We start from the raw sequence: 19,381 nt of genomic DNA, 5'->3' as shown, positions 1-19,381 counted from the left end.
TCTCTGGGACAGAAAATTCCATAGATTTACAACACTCTGAGAGAAGAAATTCCTCCTCATCTCAGTTTTAAATGGGTGGCCCCTTATTCTGAGATTATGCCCCCTAGTTTTAGTTTCTCCTATGAGTGGAAACATCCTCTCTGCATCCACCTTGTCGAGCCTCCTCATTATCTTATATGTTTCGATAAGATCATCTCATTCTTCTGAACTCCAATGAGTATAGGCCCAATCTACTCAACGTATCTTCATAAGTCAACCCCATCATCTCCAGAATCAACCTAGTGAACCTTCTCTGAACAGCCTCCAATGCAAGTATATCCTTCCTTAAATACAGAGACCAAAACTGTACACAGTACTCTAGGTGTGGCCTCACCAATACCCTGTACAGTTGTAGCAGGACGTCCCTGCTTTTATACTCCATCCCCCTTGCAATAAAGGACAACATTCCATTTGCCTTCCTGATTACTTGCTGTACCTGCATACTAACTTTGTGTTTCATGCACAAGGACCCCCAGGTCCCTCTGTACCGTAGCACTTTGTAATTTTTCTCCATTTAAATTATAATTTGCTTTTCTATTTTTGCTGCCAAAGTGGATAACCACACATTTTCCCACATACTCCACCTGTCAAATTTTTGCCCACTCACCCAGCCTGTCTATATCCCTTTGCAGATTTTTTGTATCCTCCTCGCAATTTGCTTTCCCACCCATCTTTGTATCATCAGCAAACTTGGCTACATTACACTCAGTCCCTTCATCCAAGTCATTAATATAGATTGTAAATAGTTGAGGCCCCAGCACCAATCTCTGGGGCACCCCACTAGTTACTGTTTACCAACTGGACAATGACCCATTTATCCCGACTCTCTGTTTTCTCATTGATAGCCAATCCTCTATCCATGCTAATATATTACCCCCAACCCTGTGAACTTCTAACTTGTGCAGTAACCTTTTATGTGGCACCTTATCGAATGCCTTCTGGAAATCCAAATACACCACATCCATTGGTTCCCCCTTATCCACATTGCTCATTACATCCTCAAAGTACTCCAGCAAATTTGTCAAACGTGATTTCCCTTTCATAAAACCATGTTGACTCTGCTTGATTGAATCATGCTTTTCCAAATGTCCTGCTACTGTTTAATAATGGACTCCAGCATTTTCCCAATGACAGATGTTAGGCTAACTGGTCTATAGTTTCCTGCTTTCTGTCTGCCTCCTTTTTTAAATAGGGGAGTTACATTTGCGGTTTTCCAATCCGCAGGGACCTCCCCAGAATCCAGGGAATTTTGGTAGATTACAACCATTGCATCCACTATCTCTGTAGCCACTTCTTTTAAGACCCTCGGATGCAAGCCATCAGATCCAGTGGACTTGTCCGCCTTTAGTCCCATTATTTTACCGAGTACTACTTCATTAGTGATTGTATTAAGTTCCTCCCTTCCTATAGCCCCTTGATTATCCACTATTGGGATGTTGTTAGTCTCTTCTACCGTGAAGACCAATACAAAATATTTGTTCAAAATCTCTGCCATTTCCTTGTTCCCCATTGTTAATTCCCCAGTCTCATCCTCTAGGGAACCAACATTTACTTTAGCCACTCTTCCTTTTTATGTACCTGTAGAAACTCTTACTATCTGTTTTTATATTTCTTGCTAGTTTACTTTCATAATCTATCTTTCCTCTCTATCATTTTTTTAGTTCTTTGCTGGCTTTTAAAAGTTTCCCAATCCTCTGGCCTCCCACTAGTCTTGGCCACTTTGTATGTCCTTGTTTTCAATTTGATACCATCTCTTATTTCCTTAGTTAGCCACGGATGGTTATCCCTTCTCTTAGTCTTTCCTTCTCATTGGGATATGTTTTTATTGCGAGTTATGAAATGTCTCCTTAAATTTTCTGTTTTTAGTGTTCGCACTGTAACTCGCTTCACTGCAGAATGAAAGAATGTGCGTTTATGCCGACAATTCTTCAGATGTTGATGTTTCTCTTCCATAACTCCTCATGGCCCACCAAGAGTCATGTTGTGTTGGCCTGGAAACATGGCCTTAGATGGTTCAATCGCACTCCCTCCGTATACAGTATGAACAATGAATCAACAATGGAAGCTAACCGAAAGCATAAAATGTCACAATAATCGAAAAATCACTTGCAAGGCGTCACCCTGAACAGAAATAGTTTTTTTTAAAGACATGTAATTATTTTAACTTCTATTATCTTGTACTGCATTCAACTAATTCCAAGTGCTAAGATCTTGGATTTATTCCACTGCTACATAGGCATCAATCTGAAAAGAACTCATTACCAAGCAGCATTTTACCTAATTTCAACACTGAATAATCTTTGGTCTGCATAGCCAATGTTAATGTTATCCTCTTTTTTAAAAACTCCTTGGTGATTGTTCACTTAGTGGCATCATCCAATCATGTGAAAAGCACAATTAAAGGAAAGAAAGACTTGCATTTATATAGTGCCTTTCACGACCTCAGGACATTCCAAAGCACTTTGCAGCCAAGGAAGTATTTTTCGAAGTCTAGCCACTATTGTAACGTAGAAAACATGGCGGCCAATTTGCGCACAGCAAGCTCGCACAAACCACAATGTGATAATGACCAGATAATCTGTCATTCAGATAAGATTTAGATCCCATCAGTGTGAGGTGCCCCCAAACCAGGATGGTACGAAAATGTAGATTTCATCCCATGGCAGCTCCCTGCCCATTTTTTTTGTATTACATATTATGGAACTAATTCATGTTACAAAAATGTAGATCTAAATATTAATAGTATATGGAGAGCTGAACTGAGGCACAGATTATGAGCTGGCTTTGTTGACATTAGTATCATTTGTTTCCCCCATCCTGTCCTCTATTCTCAACTGAGACTTTGTGGCATCATGTGCTGTAAGTTAATAATTTTTTGTGAGCAATTTTTATTTTTGAAAGATGCACTGCTGGGGATGGCTCTTTTTAAGTAAAAGTTCCTTATCCAAGCATAAAGCATTAGCCAATTTTAGCTCAGCACATTACATTTAATCCATCCACTAACATTTCATCCCAGAGGCAATGTCACATTATAAAATCTATTGACTTCTATAGAGTAGTCATTTCTGTTTAATGTTTCCTGTTTAATTATATTGAATGGCAGAACAATGATTTAGAAATTGGCTGTTTTTTGTCCCTTCTGCAGAAGTCTTGGGTAACATTTCTTGTCAATTGTATTTATCGGGATTCAACTGTACAAAATGCGGACCTTGAATTCTGTATTGCACAACAAGGCTGTGTGGTGAAGATTCTGTTTTTAAATCAGATTGTGTAACTTTATGCATTTTTAATATCTAGTGGGAAAATATCAACCCTATCAATTCCTTTCAAAATCCTAAAAACCTTGAATCAAATCACCCGTTAACCTTCGATGCTCCAGGGAATACAAGCCTAGTTTATGTAATCCCTCCTCATAATCTAATCCTTGGCGCCATGGTAACATTCTGGTGAATCTGCACTGCATTCCTCCCAAGGCCAATGTATCCTCTCTCAGGTGTGATGTCCAGAACACTACACAGTACTTCAGATGTGGTCTAACCAGGGCATTGTATAGCTGGAGCAAAACTTCCCCCCCCACCCCCTTTATATTCTAGCCCTCAAGTTATAAAGGCTAACATTCCATTAGCCTTTTTGATTTGTTTTTGTCCCTGACTACTACATTTTAGTGATCTGTGTACATGGATCTCTAAATCTCTTTGGGCCTCCTCTGTTCCTAGCTTTTCACTATTTAAATAATACTCAGATCTATCCTTTTTATGGTCCAAAATGGATGACCTCACACTGCATTGAAATCCACCTGCCATAGTTTTGGCCACTCACTTTATCAATGTTTCTCTCAAATTTTATGCCCCAGTCTACACTATTTACTACTATAGAGGCATAAAATACAAAACATGGTGTTAATGTTGAACTTGTACAAGATCTTTGACAGCAGTTAGAGTATTGTGTGCGATGTTGAGCACCCTGTTATAAGGGAAGATATAAAACCAATGGAAAATGTGCAGTGTAGATTCATTAGGATGTTATCAGGGATGCGGTTAAAGCCATGGAGAGATTTGAGAGTTTAAAATGTTTTTTCACTAGAATAAGATTAAGGAGTGATATAACGGGGGCTGTCAAGATTAAGAAGGGTTGTGACAAAGTAAATAGTGATAGGTTGTTAGGAAGATGATAAGATCAAGGGACAATTTTAGATAACCACAAGAAGAATTAAAGAAGTTAGAAAGAAATTCTTTACAGATAGAATAATTAATATGTGGAATTCTCTACCATAAACCATTGTACTGTACATCCATGATTATTTTTTAAAGGAAATTAGATATTTACTTGAAAAAGAGGACTACTAAGGGGTCTGAGCTGTGAACAAGAAACTGGCATTAAACTAGGTGGTTCATGTGGAGAAAAACACCAACACGTGTTGGGCCAAATGGTTTGTTTCTATGCTATATCATTCTATGATCTGTGGAACCATGACCCAGCCTGGCATACCTGTGATTTCAAAATTAACTACTGCAAACAAACTATCACTTCAGACTAAACAAATTAATATATATATCTTTGAAGCCATTCTTGAATGAAAGCTGAATTTTTAGATTTCCAATGAGCGTTGATATTTTTCCTCTAGGTAAAGCTCTGTGACTTTGGCTTTGCTCGTATTATTGGTGAGAAATCATTCAGACGGTCTGTGGTGGGAACCCCAGCCTACCTTGCACCAGAAGTCCTCCGAAGCAAAGGATACAACCGGTCCCTTGATATGTGGTCAGTGGGCGTTATAATCTATGTGAGCCTCAGTGGCACTTTTCCATTCAATGAAGATGAAGATATTAATGACCAAATTCAAAATGCAGCATTCATGTACCCACCAAATCCATGGAAAGAAACCTCCAGCGAAGGTAGGAGTTTATCCATTGAATCAGCCGAATAAATTTCCAAATTGAGCATGTGCATGCCAATGGACACTGGATGTGTAATTGGTTTACTGTAGCTTACTAGCAGTTAGTAGTTGTCGCACTTCATTGGGCTGTTAGTGAGGGGTTTTCTCTGATGTGAAACTGATTTAAAATTAACACAGTATTGCACACACAGATTCTTAAAGACAACTGCAAAATATTAACAACAATAAGACAATTGTTTTGTGGTTCTTATAGTTACCTTCTCATCTACTTAAGCATCCTCTACGAGCTGCCCCTTGGTGATGTCATCTTTAGACATTGGGGCAGCTTCCATTTATAAGCAGATGTACATCTCCATCACCTCTCTTGATCCCTCCATTGCCTCTTTCCTTGTCTGACATCCAGTATCGGATGAGCCTCAATTTCCACCAACTGAACATTGGCAAGGCCAAAGATATTGTCTTCAGCTCCTGTCACAAACTCTGTACCTGTACCACTGATTCCATTCCCCTTCCTGGCTGTTGTTGCAAGTTGATACAGACAGCTCACACCCTTAGCATCCTATTAAACCATAGTTGAGCTTCTCACCCTATATCCTCTCCATCACAAATACCACCTTTTTCCTCCTCGATAACATTGCCCAGCTTCACCATCCCCCCCCCCCCCCCCCCCCGTTTACCTGGACGCCACGATCCAGGAGCTAGTCACACCAATTAAAGTAATTAATTCAGATTTGATCAGGGACAGGAGCGTGTGACTACGAGTGAGGAAGGTATGGGGACTCTGGATGGAGTGATGGAAGAGCCTCAAACCTTGCTCTTGTTCAACATATTCAAGGCTCTTACTCCCTGTGTGGACGAAAGCAGGAACTGCAGGGAGGATGAGCAAACTGACCACAGCACCATGGTACAGGGGGCCCTTCAAGTGGGGGGAGTAAAAAGAAACATTGTAGTGGTAGGGGACAGTATCATTAGGGGGATAAATAAGGTTCTCTGCAGCCAAGAGTATGAGTCCCAAAGGCTGTGTTTTTGAGGATGTAACTAGTAGAGTGGACAAGGGAGAACCAGTGGATGTGGTGTATTTGGACTTTCAAAAAGCTTTTGACAAGGTCCCACACAAGAGATTAGTGTGCAAAATTAAAGCACATGGTATTGGGGGTAATGTATTGACATGGATAGAGAACTGGTTGGCAGACAGGAAGCAAAGAGTAGGAATAAACGGGTCCTTTTCAGAATGGCAGGCAATGACGAGTGGGGTACTGCAAGGTTCAGTGCTGGGACCCCAGCTATTTACAATATACATTAATGATTTAGACAAAGGAATTGAATGTAATATCTCCAAGTTTGCAGAAGACACTAAGCTGGGTAGCAGTGTGAGCTGTGAGGAGGATGCTAAGAGGCTGCAGGGTGACTTGGAGAGGTGAGGTGAGTGGGCAAATGCATGGCAGATGCAGTATAATGAAGATAAATGTGAGGTTATCCACTTTGATGGCAAAAACAGGAAGGCAGAATATCTGAATGGGTGACAGATTAGGAAAAGGGGAGGTGCAACGAGACTTTTGTGTCATGGTACCTCAGTCATTGAAAGTTGGCATGCAGGTACAGCAGGCGGTGAAGAAGGCAAATGGCATGTTGGCCTTCATAGCGAGAGGATTGAGTATAGGAGCAGGGAGGACTTACTGCAGTTGTACAGGGCCTTGGTGAGGCCACTCCTTGAATATTGTGTACAGTTTTGGTCTCCTAATCTGAGGAAGGACATCCTTGCTATTGAGGGAGTACAGTGAAGGTTCACCAGACTGATTCCCGGGATGGCAGGACTGACATATGAAGAAAGATTGGATCGACTAGGCTTATATTCACTGGAATTTAGAAGAATGAGAGGGGATCTCATAGAAACATAAAAAATTCTGACAGGATTGGACAGGTTAGATGCAGGAGAATGATCCCGATGTTGGGGAAGTCCAAAACCAGGGGTTACAGTCTAAGGATAAGGGGTAAGCCATTTAGGACTGAGATGAGGAGAAATTTCTTCACTCAGAGAATTGTGAACCTGTGGAATTCTCTACCACAGAAAGTTGTTGAGGGCAGTTTGTTAGATATATTCAAAAGGGAGTTAGATGTGGCCCTTACAGCTAAAGGGATCAAGGGGTATGGAGAGAAAGCAGGAATGAGGTACTGAAGTTGCATGATCAGCCATGATCATATTGAATGGTGGTGCAGGCTCGAAGGGCTGAATGGCCTACTCCTGCACCTATTTTCTATGTTTCTGCCCGGTGCCAGGGCTAATGACACCTCCTCAGGGCTGGAGAAGAATTTGGGAGTGGGAGGGGGAAGATCCAGTTGTTGTCGTGGTCCATGTGGGTACCAACGACATAGGACAAAGAAACAGGTTCTGTTGAGGGAGTATGAGAAGCTAGGGGCTAAATTAGAAAGCAGAACTACAAAGGTGGTAATCTCTGGATTACTACCTGAGCCAAGAGAAAATTTGCATAGGGTAAATAAGATCTGAGAGTTAAACACGTAGCTCAAAGACTGGTGTGGGAGAAATGGATTTTGGTTCTTGGGACACTGGCACCAGTACTGAGGTAAGAGGGAGCTGTTCCATTTGGACGGGCTCCACTAAGACCGTGCTGCGACAAGGGTCCTGGCGAATCAAATTACTATGGCTGTAGTGAGGGCTTTAAACTAATTAGTTGTTGGGGGGGGGGGGAGGATTCAGGTGAGCAAAAATTTAAAAAGTCAAAGAATAAGGAGAAGGCAATAGAGCAGGGTAGCACTGGGGGAATGAAAACCAGAGTGTGCCAGGAAGAGACAGAATGTATAAACATAAAGGTGAATCAGAAAGTGGGGTCAAAGCAGGAAAAAATGGTAAAAAATCAAATTTAAAAGCTCTTTATCTGAATGCATGTAGTATTCGTAACAAAATGGATGAGTTGACGGCACAAATAGATACAAATGGGTATGATCTGATAGCCATTACAGAGATGTGGTTGTAAGGTGACCAGGATTGGGAACTAAATATTCAGGAATACTTGACAATTCAGAAGGACAGACAGGAAGGAAAAGGAGGTGGGTAGCACTGTTAAATGCAGGATGAGTTCAGTGCGTTAGTGAGAAACGATATTGACTCAGAGGACCAAGATGTTGAATCAGTTTGGGTGGAAATAAGGATTAATAAGGGAAAGAAGTCACTGGTGGGAGTGGTCTATAGGCCCCCTAACAGTAGCTACACTGTTGGACAGAGTATAAATCAAGAAATAATGGAGGCTTGTAAAAGAGGAACGGCAATAATCATGGGTGATTTTAACCTTCATATTGATTGGACAAAGCAAATTGGCCAGGGTAGCCTTGAGGAAGAGTTCATAGTGTATCCGGGATAGTTTCCTTGAACAGTATGTTGTGGAATCAACCAGGGAGCAGGTTATCTTAGATCTGGTACTGTGTAATGAGACAGGATAAATAAATGATCTCCTAATAAAGGATCATCTAGGAACTTGTGACCATAACATGTTTGAATTTCAAATTCAATTGGAGGGTGAGAAAGTTGGATCTCAAACCAGTGTCCTAAGCTTACATAAAGGAGACTACAAAGGTATGAGGGCAGAGTTGGCCAAAGTGGACTGGGAAAATAGATTAAAGTATAGGATGGTTGATGAGCAGTGGCAGACATATTTAAGGAGATATTTCATAACTTGCAACAAAAATATATCCCAATGAGAAGAAAAGATTAAGAGAAGTGATAACTAAAGAAATAAGGATGGTATCAAATTGAAAACAAGGGCATACGATGTGGCCAAGACCAGTGGGAGGCCAGAGGATTGGGAAACTTTTAAAAGCCAGCAAAGAACGACTAAAAAAATGATAGATAGGGAAGATAGATTATGAAAGTAAACTAGCCGAAATATAAAAACAGATAGTAAGAGTTTCTACAGGTACATAAAAAAGAAAAGAGTGGCTAAAGTAAATGTTGGTTCCCTAGAGGATGAGACAGGGGAATTAATAATGGAGAACAGGGAAATTGCAGGGACGTTGAACAAATATGTTGTATCGGTCTTCACGGTAGAAGACACTAAAAACATCCTAAGGGTCTATCGGGAGGGAGGAACTTAATACAATCACTATCACTAATGTGTAGTACTCAGTAAAATAATGAGACTAAAGATGGACCAGTCCCCTGGACCTGATGGCTTACATCCTAGGGTATTAAAAGAAGTGGCTGCAGAGATAGTGGATGCATTGGTTGTAATCCACCAAAATTCCCTGGCTTCTGGGGCGGTGCCAGCGGATTGGAAAACCGCAAATGTAACTCCCCTATTTAAAAAAAGGAGGCAGACAAAAAGCAAGAAACTATAGACCAGTTAGCCTAACATCTGTCATTGGGAAAATGCTGGAGTCGATTATTAAGGAAGCAATAGCGGGACATTTGGAAAAACATAATTCAATCAAGCAGTCAACATGGTTTTATGAAAGGGAAATCATGTTGGACAAATTTGCTGGAGCTCTTTGAGGATGTAATGAGCAGGGTGGATAAGAGGGAACCAGTGGATGTGATGTATTTGGATTTCCAGAAAGCATTTGACAAGGTGCCACATAAAAGGTTACTGCACAAGATAAAAGTTCACTGGGTTGGCGGTAATATATTAGCATGGATACAGGATTGACTAACTAACAGAAAAGAGAGAGTCGGGATAAATGGGTCATTTTCCGGTTGGCAAACAGTAACTAGTGGGGTGCCGCAGGGATCGGTGCTGGGTCCTCAACTATTTACAATCTATATTAATGACTTGGATGAAGGGACCGAGTGTAATGTAACCAAGTTTGCTGATGATACAAAGATGGGTGGGAAAGCAAATTGTGAGGAGGACACACAAAATCTGCAAAGGGATGTAGACAGGCTAAGTGAGTGGCAAACATTTGACAGGTGGAGTATAATGTGGTAAAATGTGAGGTTATCCACTTTGGCAGAAAAAATAGAAAAGCAAATTCTAATTTAAATGGAGAAAAATTGCAAAGTGCTGCAGTACAGAGGGACCTGGGGGTCCTTATGTATGAAACACAAAAAGTTAGTATGCAGGTTCAGCAAGTAATCAGGAAGGCAAATGGAATGTTGGACTTTATTGCAAGGGGAATAGAGTATAAAAGCAGAGAAGTCCTGCTACAACTGTACAGGATATTGGTGAGGCCACACTTAGAGTACTGCATACAGTTTTGGTCTCCGTATTTAAGGAAGGATATACTTGCTTTGGAGGCTGTTCAGAGAAGGTTCACTAGGTTGATTCCGGAGATGAGGGGGTTGACTTATGAGGGTAGGTTGAGTATGTGGGGCCTATACTCATTGGAGTTCAGAAGAATGAAAGGTGATTTTATCGAAACATGCAAGATAATGAGGGGGCTCGACAAGGTGGAGGCAGGGAGGATATTTCCACTCATAGGGGAAACTAAAACTAGGGGACATAGCCTCAGACTAAGGGGCTGCCCACTTAAAACTGAGATGAGGAGGAATTTCTTCTCTGTGGGTTGTAAATCAATGGAATTCTCTGCCCTAGTAAGCTGTGGAGGCTGGGTCATTGAATATATTTAAGGCGGCGATACAGATTATTGAGCGATAAGGGTTATGGGGAGGGGGCAGGCAAATAGAGCTGAGTCCATGATCAGATCAGCCATGATACTATTAAATGGCGGAGCAGGCTTGAGGCTCCAGGTGGCCTGCTCCTGCTCCTATTTCTTATATTGTGTTCTCAGCTGTTCCTATCTATAGACTCAGCGATTCCAATGTTATGCTGGCCAGCCTCCCACCCTCTAACATCTGTAAACTTCAGCTCATCCAGAACTCAGCTGCCTGTATCCTATCCCACACCAGCTCCCACGCCCATCTTTCCTGTGCTCACTGACCTACATCGTCTCCTGGTCTGCCAATTCCTCAAACTTAAAATGTTCATCCATATGTTCAAATCCCTCCATGGCTTTGCCCCTTGCTATCTCTGTAACCTCCTTCGACCCTACAATTCCCAGAGCAACCTCTCTGTCCCTCTTACCGTGGTTTCTTGTGCAACTTGGCTACCAAGTTTGTCTACGCAATAACAGGGACTATACTTCAAAAGTGATTCATCGGCTGTGAAATGGTTTGAGATGTTCCAAGGAGGTGAAAGACGCTATATAAAAATGCTAATTTGTCATTTGTTCATCTCTGGCCATTGTTTCAATATGAAACTATTTGGTGTGTTTACATACCATTAGCCTTAAATTTATTTGCCCAATGTAAATTTGTGTCTACAAATGTTTTCTCATGAAGTAAAATGATGACACAAGAAATAATGGAGGATCAAATTGGGTAAAGAAAGGACTTGCATTTCTACAGCGCCTTTCGTGACCTTAGCACATCCCAAAGCATTTCACAGCCAATGTCATCACCCGCACCACCTTCCACACCAATTTTTCCTGTACTCACTGACATTGTGTCCTGGTCCACCAAACCCTCAAATTTAAAAACGGCATCCTTGTGTTCAAATCCTTCCATGGCTTCACCCCTCACTATCTCTGTAACCTCCTCCAGCCCAACAATTTCAATCCCAAACTCTGTTCCTCTGACTCTGGTATCTTGTGCAACTTGACTACCAAGTTTGTCTGGTGTTGTCGTGTAGGTATCTCAACCCCCACTTCATTTGCTATCCCAATATTTAGACAATGTAAAAAAATTACATTCGGCCCAGAAGTCTGATACCCTATAATCACACGTGGTACGTTTGAGTATTGTGTTCTTGTTTTTGTGTTTTGCTTATTTGTTCTGGCCAGCACATGTCACTAATTCAGTGTATTTTTGCCTCTTTTGGTAGCCATTGATTTAATTAACAACCTGCTGCAAGTAAAGATGAGGAAACGTTACAGTGTGGACAAGTCACTCAGTCACCCTTGGTTACAGGTAAGATGCATGTTGCGTGATCTACAGGAATTGCTTCTGGTTACATAGAGCACTAGTGTGACTTACATCAGTGAAGATTTATATTCCAATTTTGATCTCTGAAGCTGGCTGGATGAAGCAAAATGGTCTTTGCTGGTCCTTTAAATGGCAAGAAATGCTTCTCTTATGGCTGTAAAGGTCCAAGAATTATCCTCCACTAAAACCTTCGGCTTTTTACTGTAGCAAAATCTAAATTGTGTTTGATACAAGATCAAATGTTAAGGTTTCCTAATTTTTCCCTTGGACTTCATCAGTTTCTTAAAGCGCTTCAGACAATATTGCAATATGTATGCCTTTCCAAGCTGATTAACAGTTTCAAAATGGCACAGAACAGTTTCAGGCAGATGACCCCACTTTCACATTGTGCCAATGATTCTAACACTGAAGTAGTGCAGTGTTGAAGTACTGATTGATATAATGGGCTGGGTTTTCCCGGATCCCACCCACATGGTGCAGGGGGACCCGGGAAACGGTGGGAAACCCGGAAGTTTGGGTTTTCCGGCACACAGTAGCATTTTAATTCCACAGCGTTGCGTGTGATGTGAAGGGCGGGTTGCCCGCCCAGAAGTCAGCCTGATTGACAGACTGACTTCCAATCGCGCGGGGACCTCAAATAAGGAGGCCACAGGACTTGGGGTCCAGGAAGGTTTGATAGTGTGGTACGATCCCTGACCCCGGGGTGAGGGGATGAGATCGATCCCTGGGAGGGGTTCATTCCCCAGGGCTGGAATCGTGGTCCCCGGGGTTGGGTGGGGTCCGATCCCCGACCCGAGGGGTGCAGGCTGGGGGTGGGTGGGTGGGGGAGGGGCACGGGGGCTGGGAGGAAGGATTGATCCCCGAAGCTGAGGCCGCCTCGTTGCAGGCCCGGGAACCTCGGGCTATGGAACTGGGAAGATGGGAGCTCTATCTAGGTTGGGAATATAGTCTTTTTAATCCTTCACATCTGGTGGCATTATAGCCACAACAACAACAACTTGTATTTATATAGCACCTTTAATGTAGTAAAACATCCCAAGATGCTTCATGGGAGTGTTAGAAGACAAAAATTTAACACCGAGCCACATAAGGAGAAATTAGGGCAGGTGACCAAAAGCTTGATCAAAGTGGTAGGTTTTAAGGAGGAAAGAGAGGCAGAGAGATTAAGGCAGGGTATTCCAGAGCTTAGGCCTAGGCAACTGAAGGCACGGCCACCAATGATTGAGCGATTATAATCAGGGATGCTCAAGAGGGCAGAATTAGAGAAGCACAGACATTTTGTGGGTGGGGGGGGGGGGGCGGGGGGTGAACGCTGAAGGAGATTAGAGGTAGGGAGGAGTGAGGCCATGGAGAAATTTAAAAACATATAATTGTGCAGTGAGCGAGGTAGCACTGAGACCGATTGCAGATCTGAGGCAAATCAGTCTTAACCAAGATTCTTTTAAATCCTCTCTTTGAAAAAGAAAATCACAATAGGTCTCCCTTCCTCTTCCGTTTGTAGTTTTTTTCCAATGCAATCTGTGTGTTGTATGAACCTAAGCAAGATGCAGGTGATGAACACACTTCAGCAGTGTGAACTGGAGTAGCCGGAGTAGTCGGACAGTTTCTTCTTCTGGTCAGTTCAGTAATTTATTTTCTATTTACGACTTCATTCTCTAAGCCTTCTGGGTAGGTCATTGGATAGCGATCAGGAATGGGAAACCGAGTAAATTTTGCCTTCACCCACTCAGAAGTGCTGACGATGGCTGCAGCAGCCTAATGGCCTCCCCAGCTGAGACCAGCTACCTAAGCACAGACCTAGGATCGAATCTGGTCCGTATTCAGCTACTCACTGAATAAATCTCGAGTTATGAGGAACTGCTTGTAGTTTTTTAGTCAGTATTACAGGTGCTTCACTAGATTTTGTGGTGGTGACACACAATTGATGCTGTTCTAAGGACTTTTGTGCAAATCTGCTTTTAAAGATGGATTAATACCATTAGTTTTTCTTGGACACATAGAGGGCCATTTTATGGTAATAATCTTCCATTGTTGGGTTTTATAAGGTTCTTATTGAATAAAGTGAATAATTCGTCACGTTATGTTTTATTAATGATCTCTGCATCACCTAAAAATGATTATTGTTTCTAAATCTGGAAATTCTTCATGTTTTTTCTTTTGTGTTACTAAGTATTTTGGTGTTAGACAAGTTTAAATGCTTTCTTGTCTATGTGCTCACAGGATTATCAGACATGGCTGGATCTCCGAGAGTTTGAGACCAGGAAAGGAGAGCGTTATATCACGCACGAAAGTGATGATGCACGTTGGGAAGAACATTCCCTGGAACACCATCTCCAGTACCCCAAACACTTCATCATGGCACCCAATCTAGATGATATGGAGGAAGATCCTTAATGTATCAAACTGGGCAAACTGCCATGACTGAATAATATCACGGCTATGATGTGGAAATGTACTGAGGCTGGGGGGAAATGGAAGCCAAGACTTGTTGCTGCTTGTCGTACAGCACAGCCAAAGTGGATTGGATACTGCCCAGCTCTTTACATCAGCCCATGTGACAATGAAGGGAAATGGTGTAAATGAAGACTGCAAGCCTGTAGCATATTTCAGTTGCACAGGTGTGGACTTGGTGACTGGGGTCTGTGGAGAAAGAGGACAAATGAATGCTGTGAGCTTTAGATTTTAAACCAAACATTCCTTTTCTAGTATTTAGCTGGTTTAATACTATCCACCCACGTACCTCTCTGGTAACTAGTCACTTTGTACCAAGCCATAAATGTAATTGTTTACTAAATGCAAAGCTAGATCAGACAATCTCTTTTTCACAAGTGTTTTTTTTTTAAGTTTTAAGACATGGAAAGTTACTGAGAACAAATTTTGTCCATTGTAGGACAAGGGCTATTGCTTGGACCAAATTCAGTTTAAATAGGGATCTCTGGCTACTAAGGTTGGTTGGCGGTTTCAGAATAAAACATTTTGTTCCATTTTGTACATGCAACTGTTTGATTATCTTTACATGTCCTATTCTGTCCAGAGATGGTTATTGTGGTAGAGAGCTCCTAGTCACTGGGACAGTATTACTTTATTATATATGAAGGGTCTCTTAAAGAATGACAGTATTGCTTTCATCGACTGCATTGTGAAGTTGATGCACCCGAGTCACCAAAACATTCTTGTGCATAAGTTTAAAAAGTAATGTAAAACTGCAGCATTTTTTTCCTGACGGCTGAGAATAGCATTGGCAAACCAATATCCCCAGTAGTTATTCAGTTGCTGATCCTTTGTACTGTGGTTCAAAAATATGACAATCAGTGCTACAATAAAGTGACATAAGTTGAATTAGAATGACGACATGGTGCTAAAAGAATACTGGAGTCCTACAACCCACTTTTAGACCGGACCCTTTACACCAGATTAAGCTATAAACTCTAGAGTGGAGCTGTGGTGCAGCTAGAGGGAGTGCAGTTCCTGGGGTTCAGGTTGTAAGATGCTGTTATACTGCACTCTGTCACCAGAGGGCACTGCAGAGATGTTTTTGCTATGTCGGTGCCAGAAGTCCACGGTGGTATTGGTGTAGGAGATACAGATTTGTCAAATCGTTCTTGCTTCATAATAACGAAAGTGCAAGCTCCATTTGTGTAAAACCCATCCTTTCCATTTTTAACTATGTTCGTATACTATTCTGTGCTACCAGTCTGTGTTGCACCAATTGAAAATGTGTCACTGTCCTGGCGGCTGTCATCAATCAGTAGATTACTGGCAGCAGGACGACAGTAAGTAGCACTCCATATGAGGGGCCTTGCCACTTCAGAGAGCGGCATCAGTGGAGATTATACACCGGCACAGGCATAATGGGCCAATAGCCGCCTTCTGTGCTCGACTTAGATCAGCATTTGTATTATGACAACTCCAAACTCCAGTTATTTGTGCGCTCGCTGTTGAGGCAGTGCAGTCCATGTGTAGTTGAGGCCTTTGACTTCAAACTTGTGTCATGTAAGTGCATTAAATCTCTGAACCAGATGAGATGTGGGGTGTGAAGGGGGGGCGGAACTGCCTGCTGTTCACTTTGCCCGATGTCTCGAGCAGTTTTATCACCAGAAGTTTTTCTACTTGATTTACAACATAGAACTGCCTTGGTGAGGCAGACATGAGTTAAAAGGTATAATGTTCTTTCTTACATAGAAATGGAGCTGGGCAGGACAGCAAAAGGGACACTCTCTTTTCAACTGTTAGTCCAGTCCAAACACTTGAGAAACTACACATGACAAAATGCATAACTTGTACATGGCAGGCTATGCACACCGAAGGATAACTGAAAGATGTGAGCTATCTCCCCCTGAAAGTAGCACCTGCTAGCGACCTTACCTTATGCACTGCGATGTATATATCAACCGATCCATGTGTAAGAATGTCTGGCATTAAATATTCCACTCATGGTTTCATTCAAAAATATTTTATATTTTCCCTCCGCAGGTTGGATGACTTTTTAAAAAATCATTAAATTCTATATTAGCAGTTTTTTTTTAATCAGATGCGCACCTTTGACAAAATAAATATCTGTGGCACAACAGCCTACAACAGGGATCTTTTAAGGGTTAGAAATGAGACCAAACTATTGGTGAGAAACAGTGGATTTTAAAATGAACAATGTGGTGCATTGACATCCACTCCGATCACAAATAGCAGTCGGCCATTAGCGGCAGGCCTAAAGAAAAGTGCTGATTGGTTGGCAGTCCCTACACCCCCAACCCCCCAACAGATAAACATGCAGTGCCTCGTGATCTCTGAACCTTTCATTGCTCAGTGTCTACGATTAGTTTCCAGGTAGCAATAGGAAATGTAACAATTTTAACGAAAACAACTGCACATAAGTGTGCCTTCATTGCCACATCAGTGGTCCAGTTACTATTGGTTTCCAGAATGGCAGATAACAGGATTATTGGTTAAGTGCTGCTCTACAAATATAATACAATTCAGACAAACTGTTGCCATCCTGGAGAATATGCAATACTGCTTATAGCAAATTATATTGAAAGGGTTAGATTGAATTATGACTGCGAACACACCTGCCACTCAAATGATAGTTCTACAAAATATATTGCCCACATTTAAAATTCTCTTCAATTTCAATTGTTTTCATTTTGAAATTTTTTTTTGCAAAACCCCGTAATGGGTTATTTTGATAGTATATTTTAGCTAGCAGTGGTCCATTTTGCCATTTACAAATAGGGCACATCAGTTTAACAACTCGGATTGTTATTGTGCGGCAGCATGGTGTCTACGATGATACGAACTAGAGAGTCCCACAGCGAGATCTAAGCATAAGTTTGATTGTCGATCTGCGTTGTGCCAAGTGGGGGGTGGGTGAGAGGAACCCAGCAGACATTGCAGAGTTTCCTGATAATGAGGCAGGAAATTAGAGGTGAGAGTTGCAGTTTGAATGCTCCCCAGTGTCTCCGGGGAGCTAAACATGGAGCAGCGGGAGTGGATTGGGACCAGACCAGTTGTCAATCCACAAGTGCCGAGGCTGGGTACGGGGGATAATTTACACAGAAGAAAAATTACATAAAATACTTGCAAAAATAAAATGTTATTTTAAGGTGAGAATTGAGGTAGAGAGATTTCAGGCACTTCTGCTTTTGATTACTTGAAAGAAAAGAAATCATCAATTCAAAAATGGTCTAGTTAAGATTGTAATGTAGTGCATGGCAGTAACATGAAGAATATATTTTAAGGGTTTCTCCTCCCCACCCTATAACCAGCTATGAAATATGCTACAACCCAAATGTTCATCGACTGGAGTATTTGTTTTATAATCCCCGTTATACTATGCTTTTAAATGAGTTATATGTCTATTCCATTGGGATTCTGCCACCAGATGAATCTAGTTTAGGAATTTATGAAAGCTTTACCCAAAGTAATTTCAATAGTTTGATTAGAAATCTGTCTTTTTTTAAAAATTATAGAATAAATGCATCTCATAAATCAGTTTAACCCTGAAATGCGAACTTTAGAGATCCTTGAGGGATGATTATTTTTTTCAGTTCTGCTCAATCGTTTCTTTTTGTGATTTTCTACCCCCCCTCCCCTCCACTTTGCTTTCTTTCTTTCGCCAAAGTACGATATATTTTTCGAGAGATACTGTTCCACAGCTGCTTTTATCCCTCCATCCGACCAGCCATTTTTGTGTTTGCCTGGACAGCCAGAGCTGTTTGATCATGAGCAGGCACCACTGGTTGAGCCTGATGCCTGTGTGCACTTTATAGCATGGGTTTCCTGGAAAACTGCTCAGAAGCAGGAAGCATTTGTTTTCCCCACACTGAGACCTTTTGGTCCATATGGCTCAATGCCATAGCATTGAAGTTATTTTCCCCATCAAGTCACCAATCTGACTTGAGATCTCCGGCCACGTTAGCAGGCCCCACCCCCTTTCCATTTCTTTGATGCTGGATTATTACCTTTATCTTGCATCTTTTGGTCCACCATTGGAGACTAATGAATGGATTTCAAAAACAAAATTTGTGGTAACCATTTCTGGCGTTTTCATAGCTGCGTAGTATCTGTGGCAAAGGGTCTCTTAGAGCCAGTTTTTTTTGTTTGGGAGAGGGAAGAGCCCATGTGGTTTCAGCACAGTGATGTCACATGTATGGGATGTGTTGATGTGTACACTTAACCTTAATCTATTCGAGTAGTGTAGCATGGCAATAAAAATCAATTTCTGAGCGATAACTAATCATTTGCTCTAGTGATGCTGCAATCCACATTTTTCACCTACTTGGGCTGGATTTTCTGTCCACTTACAGCCAAAGGACAAAAGGCCCAGCCCAATGTGGGCACGTAAACCTGAGAGGGTGTACTGCAGTGAATTGATTTCAGCGTACGCGTCCTCATATTTTTAAATCCTTGCACTGCCTCATTCCATTCTATTTGGGAAATCTCCAACCTTCCGTCCCAATCCGCAGCCTCTATTTCTTTGCCTCTGGGTCATGAGCTCCTAATTTACCGCACTACCACTTCAACTGCATACACTCCTGGCCATCTCTTCCAAAACCATCTCATCTTGTTACACCTCTCCATGCTTTAGACACCTGCTAAAAACCTATCTCTTCCACTGTGCCTTAGATCACCCTCCCCAGCCTCAAAATTTCTATATTTCTTGCTTCTGTAAAATTCTGATATTGCTCTTTTATGAGAGGAGTGAAATTTAAGTGTAAGTTGTTATTTGGCATAACATTTTTCCACATTTTAAAAAAAAAAAGTCCCTTTTTAAAAAAAAATGCAATGGAACAAATTTTGGTAAAATAAAATCTCGTGGTTTAATTTAATACACAGTATTGTATGGCCTTCAAGTTCATTTGGAAAACCTGTCTATTTTAAGATGCTGTAACTTTAGTTTTTTTTTAATAAAATAAATTCAACCAGTCTGATTTGCAGCTAAAACAAAAATACTCAGCTTTCTACCATGCTGCACCTTTTATAAAAAGATTATCTTTGAAAAATCATGTTCAGTACTGTCC

General features: G+C 41.5%; 1 protein-coding gene across 2 annotated transcripts in view; it reads left to right on the top strand.

The window, feature by feature from the left end:
- Window positions 1-19,119, top strand: part of prkd3 (protein kinase D3) — a 488,274-nt gene extending 469,155 nt beyond the window's left edge. For both annotated transcript variants that reach the window (XM_070889279.1, XM_070889278.1), the window contains 3 exons: window positions 4,664-4,931; window positions 11,764-11,849; window positions 14,085-19,119. In XM_070889279.1, coding sequence (XP_070745380.1) covers window positions 4,664-4,931; window positions 11,764-11,849; window positions 14,085-14,258 — 528 coding nt within the window. In that variant the 3' untranslated portion in view covers window positions 14,259-19,119. The remainder of the gene's footprint in view (window positions 1-4,663; window positions 4,932-11,763; window positions 11,850-14,084) is intronic.
- Window positions 19,120-19,381: the final 262 nt, after the last annotated feature.

This window comes from Pristiophorus japonicus, chromosome 9 (assembly GCF_044704955.1).
Source record: "Pristiophorus japonicus isolate sPriJap1 chromosome 9, sPriJap1.hap1, whole genome shotgun sequence".
Taxonomy (NCBI): domain Eukaryota; kingdom Metazoa; phylum Chordata; class Chondrichthyes; family Pristiophoridae; genus Pristiophorus; species Pristiophorus japonicus.
Note: the sequence above shows the minus strand (reverse complement) of the source record. Positions and strands in the feature narration are given on the sequence as shown.